The sequence below is a fragment of the Calidris pugnax genome, unplaced genomic scaffold (assembly GCF_001431845.1).
Source record: "Calidris pugnax isolate Ruff unplaced genomic scaffold, ASM143184v1 scaffold41, whole genome shotgun sequence".
NCBI lineage: Eukaryota > Metazoa > Chordata > Aves > Charadriiformes > Scolopacidae > Calidris > Calidris pugnax.
The window spans coordinates 22407274-22421909 of NW_015094509.1; the positions used below are offsets into that span (position 1 = coordinate 22407274).

The 14636-nt window shown below is 40.2% G+C and overlaps 1 protein-coding gene across 5 annotated transcripts in view; it reads right to left on the reverse strand.

Annotated features, from left to right (window-relative positions):
• ASAP1 (ArfGAP with SH3 domain, ankyrin repeat and PH domain 1) overlaps window positions 1-14636 on the reverse strand; it is a 180535-nt gene that overhangs the window by 120696 nt on the left and 45203 nt on the right. For all 5 annotated transcript variants that reach the window (XM_014965377.1, XM_014965381.1, XM_014965378.1 and 2 more), the window contains exon 2: window positions 9519-9605. In XM_014965377.1, coding sequence (XP_014820863.1) covers window positions 9519-9577 — 59 coding nt within the window. In that variant the 5' untranslated portion in view covers window positions 9578-9605. The remainder of the gene's footprint in view (window positions 1-9518; window positions 9606-14636) is intronic.

Sequence of the window (14636 nt, forward strand, 5' to 3'; positions counted from 1 at the left end):
CCCCCCCTTTTTTTTTTTTAAGCTTAGATTTTGGGGCCCATATGTGCCTTTCTAAAGAAGGTTAGGTCTCAGGAGGCTCAAGTAATTATGGTCATCTGCTGTTCCAGTCTGATTTATTTAGTCCTACTATGTGTTTTCCTTCTCTTTGTATTTGGGATTCTCTCCACAGAAGCTAGGAAATATTTGAGTCGTAAATATTCTCAAATCTGAATAGTTGGAAATGAACAATATTACATAGATATGTCTATGTCAAGGTTTTAATGTTCTGTATTTAAGGACCTACCCCTGCATTACAATGTGCTTAAGCTTTTACATGGGTTTGTATGTAATTCTAATAAATTGCCTGTATACAACTCAAAAATAGTTGAAAATATCAACAAAAGGCTGCGATGCCTGACTAAGCATAAAAGGGAGATGCCTGATTGGTGTATACCCATCAAAAACTATCTGTATGCAGTTCTGCCAGCAAAAATACGACCAATACTCCTGAGACACGGTCCTGCCTGAACATGTTTCTTTGATTTCATTGCCTTAGCAGAAGCCCTCCATATGGCCATGTGATTGCTGCTGCTGCTGCTGCTGCTTCACGTGATCCAGCTTTCCGGCACAAAGGCTTATACAGATGATTGTTAAACGTCATGAGACTCTGAAAGGTAGAGTAGGCAAGAGGAGGAGGAAGAAGAAACCAAGAAAAGAACCGCGTGGGAGTTGCACTGCAAAATGGATTTGGGCGTAAAAAAAAAATAATGTTGCAGCACTGAAGAAGCGACTGGAGGGGTAGGAAGAAAATCAATTGAGGATCGTGTTCGTTAAGAGCAGTGGAGGAGGAAGAGAGATCAAGAAGATAAAAATGGCTAGTGGCATCAAAAGCAGTATGGAAAGTGAAGAACTGCCTGGGGGTTGGGCCAGGGATGAGTTGTTCGTAGCATCGAGAAGAGCTGTGTCAGTGCACCTTGCCTGCATGGAGAGGGGCTGGGTGAGGAGCTGGGATACGGCCCGAGGGCCAAGCAAGACCTCCGTGGTCATCCCCTGTAATTTTCCACAGAACATCCATCATGGGCTGTCACACAGCCGTTCCCGAGCCAGAGCCAGGGTCTGCGGGGCAGCTGCCACGCTCACATTGGAAGGAGACCTGGTCCCTCCCTAGCAGAATTCAAGTGAGGATAAATCCATCTCACTGATGGGTAAACTGATTTAATTAATTGAGTACTCTCACTGTTAAGGTTGAATTGTTCCTCGTCAGGCTGAGGTTACTGAGCTTGAGCACTAGTCTTTAGATGTAAATAACCTCATCTGCTATCCTAAACAAATCCTATCCAAAGAGTGTGGACAAAAGCCGGACGTATTGCTACAGAAAAAATTTCTTTAATAGTATTTAGAGAAAATTTAAACTGCAGAACTGAAGAGCACGTTGAACAAAGAAAGGCAGCAGGCAGGCCAGGGAAACTGGAGCAGTGAGGAGTGACAGAAATGAAGGCATAGCCGAGAGTAGCAGTGGCTGAGATTCTGTGTCTCCACATCAGGAAAAAAAATACCATCTTTTAAAATAAAATATTAAATATGTAAAAACATACTATGAATACAGGAGAATACTGGTAAATACAGAGTGCAACACAAGGCCTAAAGATGAGAAAGAAAGATCAATAGTTACCGATCATAATTGCCTATTAGTCTGGTTTCTTTGCCATTTCTGGAATTGTTAACTCTATTAAAAGAGATTATGGTGCTCAGTTTTGCTGTTTGAAGCAGCATTTCCTCTTCCCCTGTACAAATGCTAGTAGAGCAAATAGCCCTACGGGCATGACCTCTTTAGGCTTGGATTATCTTCACTTCAACTGACTGGAAGCAAGATTAGTTAATTAATATGGTGTTAATAAAAAATAAATGATACAGCTTGCCTGTAAAAATGTGCTTACATTTAGACTAGTCAAGTTATATAACTGTTTCAGATAGCTTTTAGTGGATTTCAGATTTAACCATGTTTCCTGTTTTGAATTGCGATCAGTTTCTGAGATTCGCTTCTAAATGTGTAAAATGCACCTCTCTATAAATTGTCACTAACTGAAATCACTGTTTCACTTCACAAATGTCAAAGAATAATCAGCAGAGTGTGAAAGTTATATTTCACGGCGTCTGCTCTAACGCTATCTTAGTCTGTGCGAGATCCTGGGGGAGGCTGTGCCGCAGCCTTTTTCTCATGTAAGCCTTGCCAGTAGAAGTTACGCTTATCTCACTCCTCCTGCTATTCTGATGTGAAATGCATCTCCCTGTCCCTCCTGGGATGAGCCAGCTCGGGTGAGGAGAGTCCGAGCAGCCCCGGAGAGCACACTCCTTGCTGATGATGCATCGCAGTCAAGGAAGTTGTGCTCTCTTGCCGTCCCACCCAGTGATTCAGTCTACAAATCCATTTGATCTTCTGGCCTTTTTAACTGTGAGTGCCAACAGGAGAGTTAATTACAGCGAACTGATTATATTTCTGCGATATTGGCGATGATAGCGCTTAGGGAGGGGCTAAGGAGCTTAGCAACAACAGCACAAACTACTAACACAGGTGTTTTGCAATGAGCTGAATATTAGCTATGGCATTTTTCATTTTATAGTACTCTAGTCATACTTAGATTGAGATCATCGGTTCATTCACTAGAGCTGAGCCGCACTCATCAGGTGATGATGACTACAGTCATTGTTGTGAACTTTCAAACATTACAGATACGTGCCAGAGGTGAAGAGCTACACTGCACTTGCTTAGCTCTTCGCGTCGTCAATGCAATTAAGCGTCTAAACCACGCAGGGGTGAGGTAGGGAACAGCAAGATTATCTTTCCACTATAAATAAGGAGAGATATAATAGGAGGGAGACTGTGGCCCTGCTGGCCAAAAGCAGGGCTGCCTTTTTGGCTAACTTTAGTCATGCAAAGTCACCTCTTCAGGGTATCAACCCCACAGCTGTGCCAAAGCCGGTGGTGGATCTCCCAAGGGTTATGATGACGCTGCCCAGAGCCAGCAGCCCTGAGACCACCCCTGCCACCACGACTGCTGCACAGCCAGCGAGCTCACAAATGCAAACTCCAGTGTGGTTGCTGCTTGGGTTTTGGAAACGAGCTTGACCCAGGTCCCTGGCTGTGCACCAAATCGGCTGTCAAGCATGCTCAGACAAGCTGCCTCCAGGGCCGTTTGCAACCTGTCAGCGTGGCGGTGAAGTGAGTTGTTAGCTGAAGAAGGAAATCACCCTGCACATGGCTACTGTGCAGATGACTCCTCTTGATTAGTAAAGCCATAGTCATGCCAGCATCTCACGTGGCAAATTTGGGTTTTTTTTCTTCCCAAGTATGACAGAGATGGTGCCACTTTGCAAACAAGGGTTTTACACCTACACTCATTTCTTTACTTTCAAGATTCCCGTCTTGGCTATTACTGCTGTTAAAAGTGGTGGAGATCAGACATTAGTGTTTAATTAAAACATCAAATCATTGAAATACACATGCTTTTGTTAGTAAACTATGTAGTTGCTCTTTTCATGCTACTTAGCATCTTCACAAACATGGAGAGTATCACCAGCTCAGCAGCAAATAGCAACAGAACTAGCGGCGTGCTAAAACTCATCAGGAAAATATCCTTAGGCTATGCTGCTCTACTATACTGCTATTCTGAATAAATTTGTGGTTTGGTGTTATATTCATCCATTTCAGCTAAACACAGCACTCAGCATTACTTCCCATCCTCCTTCCTATCCCAGCTGACTGTATGGGATCACCGTATGGCATAAGGCAGTCGGGGGATTTGATCCCTAATGGTTTGAGACTCCCTGAGAAAACCTCTATATGGTAAATTGCTGTTGCTACATGTTTATAATTTCATGTTCAAATAACGCCTGACAAAATTAATGGGAAATGCTTATTTAAATTTATGGCCATGAGTACTAGAATATCCACAAATATTTCTGAACATCACCTCTTCTTATTTGAGTTTAATGTTGGGCTTAGGGGATAAAAGGAGCCTCAAATCCAAAAGAATCTCAGCAGGGTGTTTTTGGCTTTTGGTTTTGGAGTATCTCATGTGCTAAAACTCGGTAAACTTATTTTGTTAATGGAACTCCCATAGTTTTGTTTTGAAAAACAAAACTACGCCACTTATGTAAGGACATGTAACATCATCACTTTGTACTTCAGCGGGAAATGTTTAGTCAGGAGGAGTTTCACCTCCAGGAGCAGTGTCCTCTCAGAGGACGGTCCTGTCGGCTGACTGAGCCTTGCATGAAATGTAACAACTACATATTTTAACCTGCAGCATGTTTACACTTTTAATATCACACAAGTGCATGATGTACTCACAGGAAAAGGCAAAGTCTATTTTAAACATTGAAGCCTACATCACACATTGTGACTGGTGCTAATTTGCTTGAAGGGAACTTATATGGTAAACTGCACAGTGTTTCTGCTTGAGAAAGAAGGCTGTTGCACTTGACATTTGCAAACAAATCTTTGAAATGGTCGTGTTATTGGGACAGAATAGTCAGGTAACTTTCCAGTCAGAGAAAAATGTTCTTGTCTAACTTGTATTGCTGTACATGCAGAAAGCCAAAATCCAGATGCAAGGTTGCAATTCTGTATTCTTATGCACAGTATCTACCAGCATGGCTTATGGACTACATGAGCTGCATCAACAATTTGTGTTGCTGCTGGGACTGTTTCGAATACAAGGATCAGCTGATTTCAATTTTAATACTGGCATCTCCGAGCATTTGTCTTCATTTGGTATTTAAAATTAGATAAGAAAACATAAGCAACTCTCTCAGAAACTCCAGCATTAGTTTAAAAGCCTTTTACCACTAGCAATAGTGGCTTAAACAAAAGGTTCTTTTTGCATTCTTTCGATATTAATACGATAGCAAAAAGAGAACCCATTGTGTTCTCATTGTAAATGACATTTTGGTAACATTAAGATCTTGTGGTTTTAACGCTATGCGTACCAAACAAAAAAGATTAAACCAAAACCTCAGAAACATTCCACTGAATGATATATTTTGCATCTTATTTACTTGAACGTCCTGTACAAGTAGCTTGACTGAACGATAGGAGGGCTCAAATAGCCATCTCAAAGGACAGCTGAAAATAACAGCACTGAAAATGAAGTGCAGCATTGAGTTACACAAGATTAAGCTGACTAATCTGCTGATTCAGTTTTGCCTTTGTTTTTTGGTTTTGTCATGCAAGATCAAGAGCCATGCAGACAAACACGTAATGGCATTCCAGGCTCACAGTAACAACAACAAGCGATGGGCTGTTCCCCTGCAACCTCTGCATCCTCCAAAGAGAAAAACAGCAAAATGCTCACCAGCAGCAGGAGACAGCAGGTTAAGGACAGGGAAGGCATGCTCTTTTTTTTCTATTCCTTTTATTTATTTTTTTTTAATTGCAGGTGTGCTGAGCTTGGTATTTTTATGGCACAGAGGTTTTTTGAGAGATGCTCATTTCAGAAACCTTACTTCAGTTGGTAGAAAGCGTAATACTGTGTGTCATGAGAGATCAGATTCAAATTGACCCCTCAAAACACCTACAGAATATAAAACCCCAGCAATATATTCATCTATAAGGACCATATTTTGGAGATTCCAAAAATATCAAACTCTTATGAATGCTGATGGGTAGGAAAACTGTGAGTGGAGCCCCGGCAAATTTAACCCTTTCCCATGGTGCAAGTGGGAGCCTGCTCATTGCTCTCAGAGACAGCAGTGCAAGGATTGCCCACCCCATGAGAGCTGCTGTCCCACCAGTAGCCACCAGCACTGTGTTGGTGATGGTGAGGACCAGCACGGCAGGAACCTGTGCATGGTTATCCCCGCATTGCTGACCCCAATAAAATCCTTGGAAGACACTGAGATTCTGGAGCGAGTCCAGAGAAGGGCAATGAAGCTGGTGAGGGGTCTGGAGAACAAGCCTTATGAGGAGCGGCTGAGGGAACTGGGGTTGTTCAGCCTGGAGAAAAGGAGGATGAGGGAAGACCTTATCGATCTCTACAACTAGGTGAAAGGAGGCTGTAGCCAGGTGGGGGTTGGTCTCTTCTCCCAAGTAACAAGTGATAAGACAAGAAGAAATGTCCTCAATTTGCACCAGGGGAGATTTAGATCGGATATTAGGAAAAATATCTTCACTGAAAGCATTCTCAGGCACTTGGAACAGGCTGCCCAGGGAAGTGGTTGAGTTGCCATCCCTGGAGGAATTTAAAAGATGGGTAGATGTGGTGCTGAGTGACATGGTTTAATGGTGGTTTTGGCAGTGTTACATTGATGGTTGGACTCAATGATCTTAAAGGTCCCTTCCAACCTAGATGATTCTATGATTCTATGACTGTTGAGAAGGGCACAGCAGACACATTAGCACGAGAGCAGGACATGCTAGTGGGGCTGGAAAGCACAAGTCAGAGCCAATATATCACAAAGGGGCATTCTGTGATTGAAACAAGAGATATAAGAGTCATTCCCAAGAAGGAATTATAGTGGCTGAACACTGAGCATTTTTTTTTTTTTTAACATGAGAAATAGCAATGACTAAAATCAGAGAATGATACTGCAGAAATGAACATGTTGCAGGGCAGCTGGCATAGCAGGCTCTCCAAAATAAAAAGAGGATGAAATAAAGCCTCAACCCGCACTGCAAACATTTCAATATTTTCTCTTTCCCTCTGGAAACGATATGACTGTGTCAGTATCCAGGCGCATCTCTGGTTCTAACTAAGCTGCTAAATGTATGCTGATGGCAGCATGCATCTCGTGTGCAGTGAAAATGGAAGTTCAGGCCAAAATGAACCAGGGAAGCAGTTTGAAAATTAAATAAAGGCTCTGTAAACCCGGGATCATGTCCTTGAGGTGCCACTCACGGCTGTGACATGGCATTTGATCTCTGTGTGCATCGTTTCTCTATCTGTGGAATGCAGACAGCTACCTTTATTTTTCTAGGTGAAAGCACACTGGGCTTTTCCAGCTGAGTAGTGCTCTCTCAGAACTAAATATTTTTATTATTCGTTTTCTCTGAAGAGTTTCAAAAAGTAGCTAAAGGATGAGAAGGGCTCTCAAGCCAAACAATTTAATCAGCATTTTATTGGATAGACAAAAAGGATTGGCAGGTAAATGAAAGGCTTGCTTTCTACTAGTTGTTCATGATATGAAAATATAAATCAGAGAGATCTGTTTTTATGAGGTTTTTTTTTTCCCTTCTGTATTGTGAATTTATCAGCATCAGAGCAGTATTTAGTGGAAGAAGTGGGGCTGAGACTCCATCACACTAAACAGATACTCAGTCTGCAGATGTGAACATGTATGGGCCTACAGAGTTGAAGTTCAAAAGCTGGTTTATAGTGCTGACTGAGCATACTTCACTTCTTAATTTCCTTAAGAGCATCTCGTAGAGAAATGCTGGAAATAAATCTGCAGACGTTGGATCTTATGAAAAAGGCCCTTGTAACCACTGGACTGAGTAGCACATCTGCATTTCCTTTATATAAGCCTCTATTTTCAAGGATGCTTGGCCAGACTCTAGACTTGAACTTAGCATAGGACATTTTCAATTCAGGAGTGATTTCTTTTGGGTTTTGGTGAGGTTTTTTGAGGTTTGTTTGGGGTTTTTTTGGGTTTTTTTGTTTGTTTGTTTGTTTGTTTCCTTTCTAATTAAGGAGATCAATATGCTGGACAATACATAGAATCTGAAATAATTTGAGGCATATCTACTTGAAATGCTCAAAGGCTTGACATGAAGCAAAAGTTACTCATATTTAAAATTAGGGTCTGAATGTTTTATTAAAGTAGACATTTGAGTGTTGTAGTTCTGGGATTCTGTTGAAACCCGGGATGGTAGACAACCATGTGTAAGCTTTTGGAAGATGGTCTTGCTGCCTGGACCTAGTCTCTGCTGTGTCAGTGTTTACATGGTGCTAAATGAAATAAAGAAGTTCAGATTTTCAGGCTAGAAGTCCATCCCAGCAGGCCCTCTCTCTGATAACTCATTTGCTTCTACTTTTAACCACTGAAATTGTACCTGCTACTTCCCAGATTAACGGACTTTCCATTGACTATGGTAGTGGGTGATCATCTGCTCATCTGTCCTGCCTCTAATGATTTTTTTTGTGCATTGCTGATCCAAGCAATTTTGAAAGTGAGGCAGGAAAGATGTCAAAATCCTTTATTTCCTAGAAGTTTTGTGGGAAAATGAAAGTGGGCAGAGGGAAAAGATGTTTATTGTCCCTATGGATAGAAAAGGCTCACCCTCATCTTGTTCTTTATCAAGATAACTGATGTAGGAGAAAGATCCTGTAAATGTCCCAATCATGGGAAAAGTTTTACTGATGGTTTGTACCTCCTGAGGAGTTGCAGTCAAGACATAAATCCATAGGAAATCAGGCTTCGTTAATTTCAGTGATCTTACCACTGCTTATTTGCTTGTTGGTGGTTGTGTTTTATTTTATTCCTCCAAGAAAATCTAGGAGCAGTAGGACATAAAAACTTAAGTGCTGTTTCAAAATCAAATATGAATATCCAGCTTAATAGCTTCCTACTTTTCCAAAGATGATTGTTTGACTTCTGAACTCTTGCTTATTTAAGGCATCGTGGACTTAAAAAGGAAAAATATGTGTAGCCATGTGACAAAGCAAATGCACCAAAGGAAGGTACTTTCGGTTTTCAGAAGATCAGCAGCAGTGATTCACCCCTCTTGGCTGGGCTGGAGTGCAATATGGTCAACTGTTTTCCCAAGGGAAGAAGAAAAGATGAAAGTCCCACACTGCTGCGATGGCCAGGCAGGGAGCAGTGACCTGTGCCAGGAGAGCTCGAGCCAGGGTACCAGGTACAAAGAGAACTGCAGCCTTAACCACCAACATTGTTGTTGTAGGGGGTTCAAGTCAGGCAATGCAAATGTAGCTTTTAGCGGTTCAATGAAACACAGTAAAAATTTTAAAACAAGAGCACTCACCATCCAGAGACTGAATAAACAAAAGCATATTTAGACAACTGTGTGCTATTCAGCAATTTACATCAGCAGAAGAAGAGGGGCCCTCCTCTTTCAAGCCCCCGCACAAATCTTGCCATAGATTTTTCAGGCTGATCTCAGAAATTTGTTGTTTTCAAAGTTAAAACAACATCAGTTACCAGATCTAGATGAGTTGAAAGGAGTTACAAAAAGTGTCCCTTTTATACTCTACCTCCCCCCCCCTTATCAAGCTTTGAATGCTATGAAAGCAAAGCAAAATACATAATAAATGTTAGTGTTTGTTCCAGTACTTGCTCAAATGGCCAATGTTTTGCAAGGATTTACTGATTTACTGGAATTTTTGATCCTTGCAAAGATCAGTAAGTTAGACCTTTCTGAAAAACACTCACTGTAGTCATGTCCAAAGTGACATTAAGCAAAGAAAAAATCAACTGGCAGGTATCGCAATTGCTAAAACCAATTTCTTTTAGGCTTATTTTTCAGAGGTTCTGGTCTGCTTTTACTCTTTAAATCAGATATTTATGTCTTTCTTCTTTCTTACCGATTCCATAGTGAATCTCTTGAAGAAAAACTTGAAAGCCTGGAAGCTGAAGATCTCATGTCTCATCTGTCACGACCGGAAACCTACCTAGATAAGGAGAAAAGATCGAATAAGTAAAACTGGCCAAAGTTAAGGGTCTGACAAGATCACTTATTCAAATAGGCGGTTTGAAAAAACATCTATTAATTTTTCTGTGACAGCAGTTTATCATACCTCACCTAACGCTGTGAATTTCATTGTGGTAAACAGATCCATCAGAAATCCCGTGAAAATAGCACCTCGTTAAAAATTGCTACATGAGGCCTTCATTCGGCTGACCGGGAAAACTCTCGGCCTAACTCAATGTGGCAACTACTCACTCAATTGCACGGAGCGCAGAGCTGGTAACGTCGCCTGTCCAAGTTGTCTGACACTTCAGAAGACCCTGTTTTCAGCTATAACTTCAGTCTAATCATTCAGGCTGAAAATTTCCATGTCAGGTGTACGCACCAGACTGATCTTTTTTTGGAAGATGGAGATACGATTTGAAGGACAAAGAGACTGGGAGCAAGAAGTGGCCTGATAGGGAGGAACCCTGTGTCTAGGAGACAGGGGGAGGGTGTGGGGGGAGTCGGTCATATCAGGACACGGGCAAGTGGTTTCACAGTTTTTCATCAGACTTCTCCACCAGTATATTTTATATTATTTACAGTTGAAGACTTGCGTTGGTGCGGGGAAGGAGACAGAGATGCTGCAGAGCCTCTGGAGGAGGTGGGTAGGCCTGGGACATACCTTTCACTTTGAGACCTGCTGGGCTGATCTCCATGGTAGGTTCAAAGGGACAAGGTAGAAAAAGATTGACCAGGACTTGGGGCTAGATATTTGTGCTGGAAGGAAAAGACTACCCAGGAGCCGTTGCCTTTAAAAATGAGGCGGTAAAGCAAGGAGGCTGGGACAAGTCACATGAGACAGATAGATGTGGACCAGGTAGACTGGCAGAGCGGGAGACATAGCAAGAACCCATGAAGATGAGATTCGGATCGAACAGAGGGGCCAAGGCAGATGGGGAGCAGGAGGGAGGCCACCTCCACATCACACCCTTTGCTTAGCTAGTCTGCCCATTTCCTTTTGAGCACATCACTTGATTCCATAAGGAAAAGCACATCTCCTTCTCTATGAGTCTTTTATTTTTTTTACCTTCTAAGAGAAGTCTTGTTACACTGTTGACCTATTTCACCAGAGGCTGCTGTAGTTTGTTTATGGGTTTTGTCCTGTTTGTTTTATGTTTCCAAATATGTCATGTGGGTCTGGAGATTTGCCAGCCCTTAACATTAAAAATAACATAGACTAATCCATGTCTCCAAGACACATGGGATTCAATTAAAAATTGCAACATGAAAGTTTTCGGATATCTTCCCCTTCTGTTTCAGAGCCTTTAGGGTACTTTCAAGTGATGTTATCAACAGCTCTTTTGCCATTAGAAGGGTAGGATATCTCTTTAACCAGCAGATTGCAATTTTTTACATACTGGCTGGAAAGGATCTGAGATTCTACCAGGTATGCCAGCAGCTGGGCAGGATGGGAGAAGAAATGGTTATGCACTCTGTCCATAAGGAAGAGGTGTGTCCTTTGATATGAAGGCAAGGGTGTAACAGGAGAAGTTACACCCCTGAAACTGAAAATATTATGCTCCAATATTATGTTACATGCAGGAAAAAGGAATTAAAAGAAGATCTGAGTGCTGCACTGCCTTTCGTGGGCTGGGAAAGGCCTCCACCAGCAGATAACCAAGTACCACAGGCTTACAACAAAATCACAGCCACTGGCAACCCTGGATCTGGCACAACCCATGATGACATGCCTGCTTGTTGTTTAACTTTACAGCATATCTGTTCCTTTTAATGATATTATCTGTCTCCTTAGGCAAAACAGTCACCTTCATGATTATAGGTTTATGCTATTCAAATCAAAGCAGTGTTAGTTTAAAAAGAAAAAAATATATAATATCTCATTGCTTTCTAAATCGAATGCTGACCTAAGTTCACAAGTAACTATGATTTGCATTAGATTATGTTTTGAATTGATGGTGATTTATTTTTCATAAGTCCGAAAAGTCACAGAATCTTTGTGTCTGCTATAATAAGCTACTGAATATTATTTAATTATCCATTTGCTATAGGCAGCATTACCAGAATTTGTAGTTTTATCTCAGTGCCTCAGGATGATGTCCCTGCTTGTTGCAAGGGGGTTGAACTAGATGACTTTTAAAAGTCCATTCCACCCAAGCTGTTCTATGATGCTATGATTCTATGATTCTATGATTCTATTTCCTTTATAGGTCTCCTACTCATTTCCAGAAAAATATTTATAAAGAATTTTAGTTGGTTGAAGTTATCAGGATTGATTGATGAGAAAAAACACTGAGAAGGAAACATTTGTGGCTTCCCTAGAGAGATGATGCTCCCCTAGTGATGAAGATGCTCATGTTCATTCAACACCCTGTCTCAATGACCTTGGCCAAGTTATTAGAGCATGTTCAGATGGCAAATTCCATAGTTCTTACACCCATACAAGTGTTTTGTCTGGATAAAGAGGCTTTCAAGGCTAAATAAATTTTTTATGACACTCACAACACAGGGACTTCAGTAGAATTTGGGCTGTGTCAAGATGCCATTTTGACTGTGTTTCTCATCCCCTCAAAAAAGAAAGAGTGCTTCCCAACCTTCCTTGGCAATGTGCAGGTAAGACTATCAGATTTATGTAAAGTCCTTATATATGACAGTATGTGAGTAGGAGCAAGGAACAAATAGGAAATATAAAACCCGAGAACAGATAGAGAACAATGCAAATTGGGAAATATTGCTTTTTATCTAGGGACACCTACACCTGAGCAGAGAACGACTAGCTGGGGCTTCAGTAAGAGAAAGAAGCCTAGCTGAGAACAGGGCGGCATTAATGGCAGCTGGGTGACAGTTTAATACAAGACAATAATACAATAGCAAAATTTATTAGTCTTCAGATGAGGAAAGCGTTTGTTCTTGTGCCTAATTATAAATACGTACAATCTTACTTAATTAATTGGTACAATCTAAGTGCTTGACTAATCCTAGCTCTTAACTAATAAGTATAATAAGTTGAATCTCTATATTTTTAAGCTTTTAGAACTGGTTAAATAGTGTGGAAAACCAATAGATTCTCAGGAACGAAATATAAAAATTGCCAATATATTGGATAATAGTCAAGAAGAAAATCTTATGTGGGGGTTTTGCAGAGGAGAGGAAAAGATCAGGAAATATTTTTATATGCTTTAATTACCTGCATTTGATATTGCTTAAACTGTGTGTGATTTCATGCATAAGTCATTTAATGACCTATTTTGGTTTGCTTTTTGTTTTGGAGCACTTTTTTTTTTCTTCCATAATAGAATACACAACCTGAACAGCAATAATATAAACATATATTTTGCATGTCTAATGAATATTTTAGAACAAATATTAACCACCCGGTTTTCATGTATGCTTGAACTGGAGTTAACCTAACTAGAAAAACTCAAACAAGCAAAAGTTAATATTGTTTCTACAGTCACTGATGTAACAATAATAGTAGTTGTACACCACCATGCTGAAAATCAACTCCCTTTATGTCCAAACAATAGCGTGAATCACAGAATTCTGACCTTGATATACAAATGTGATCATGTAGTAATTATAGCTCTTCTGCTTTCAGTATAAACAGACTGCTTCATCTGGAAATGCTGTAGGGTACTGCTTCATTCTGCAATTTACAGCTAATGACTGAGCAGAAAGCTTTTATATCCCAAGAAGTTTTAAAATAAAGCAGGTAGAAAAAAACCCCTTTTTTCCTGCAAATGAAAAATTTAAGCTGGTTATTTGAACTACAGGGAATTGAGTCATTGTCCTCTTCTGTTGAGAAGCATATCTTACAAATTTAAAGATTGTCTTCAAAATCACATTTTGCGAAGGCTATTGAAGCTATTTTCATGGGTGAAATATAAAATTAAATTACTCAGTCCATGTGATAACTGGCATGTTCTTGAACAACTGTGAGATTAAAGAAAATGTCTTTCATTTCATGCCAAAATCTGCTTGTTCTGTTTGTGTCTGTGTTGGTATCATCCAAACAGGATGTGACAAACATATGTTCTTTGGCTTCGCCCTAATCCATGATTTGGATAAAACTATTAGGATGTGGTCTAACAAACTCCAGTGAAGCAAATTCAAGTATATTTGTCTGTGAACAAGTCTCCTCAGACTTGATTTTAGTATTTCCTAAGCAATAGAAGCTCTGTCCTGACCACATGCATTAGGTGTACACGTTTTCAGTACCTCCATAAAAATACACCATCAAAATACTAGCATGCTTATAGGCATGGCCTGAATCCTGAAAGAAGTAATAGTAGAAAAGGCACAAACCCAGCACAGAGTGACCCTGAGAAGCTGACTGGCGTCCTCTTGATGATGAGTCCCTATTTATAATGGCTTCTGGGAAATGTCAATTGCTCAGTTTTTCATCTGTTAAATAATTATAGTGATGACTTAATCAAAATGTTGTTCTGTGCCAGAAGTTCTACCAAAGTTCATAAGTATTACATCAATAGTATAGATTTTTTTTCATGAAAACTTAAAACCTCAAAAAATAATAAGACAGCTTTCTTGAAATAAAATATGTTTTCCTTAATTCTGTTCTGATTTGCATTACTTTTCTCTGATTCTTTATGAATAATGCCTGGAATTAGCCATGCCAGTGTTTTACAATGGGCTGAAGTCAGGCTGAGAAGGTTATTAATCCTCAGGTCATTCTACTGAACTTTTAAATATATTGGCAAAGTATGAGCTTTCTTCCATTCATTTTGAAATACCTACATGTTTGAAAATGTGTGTAAAATCAACTTAAAAATTAGATAGTTTATTGGATAGTGCTCTTACAAATAACAACTGACTAAAATAGAATCTAGTTTTAGGACGTGATGTTTCTGTTAGATTGGAAAGTAGTTCTCCACCCTCATCTGATGATATGATCGCTATATGATTCTGAAATGATCATAACAGGTTATTTGGGCTGTGCAAGTGCTATAGAAGAGTTGCATCAAACATCTTAAATCTGTTTTAGGAATTCATG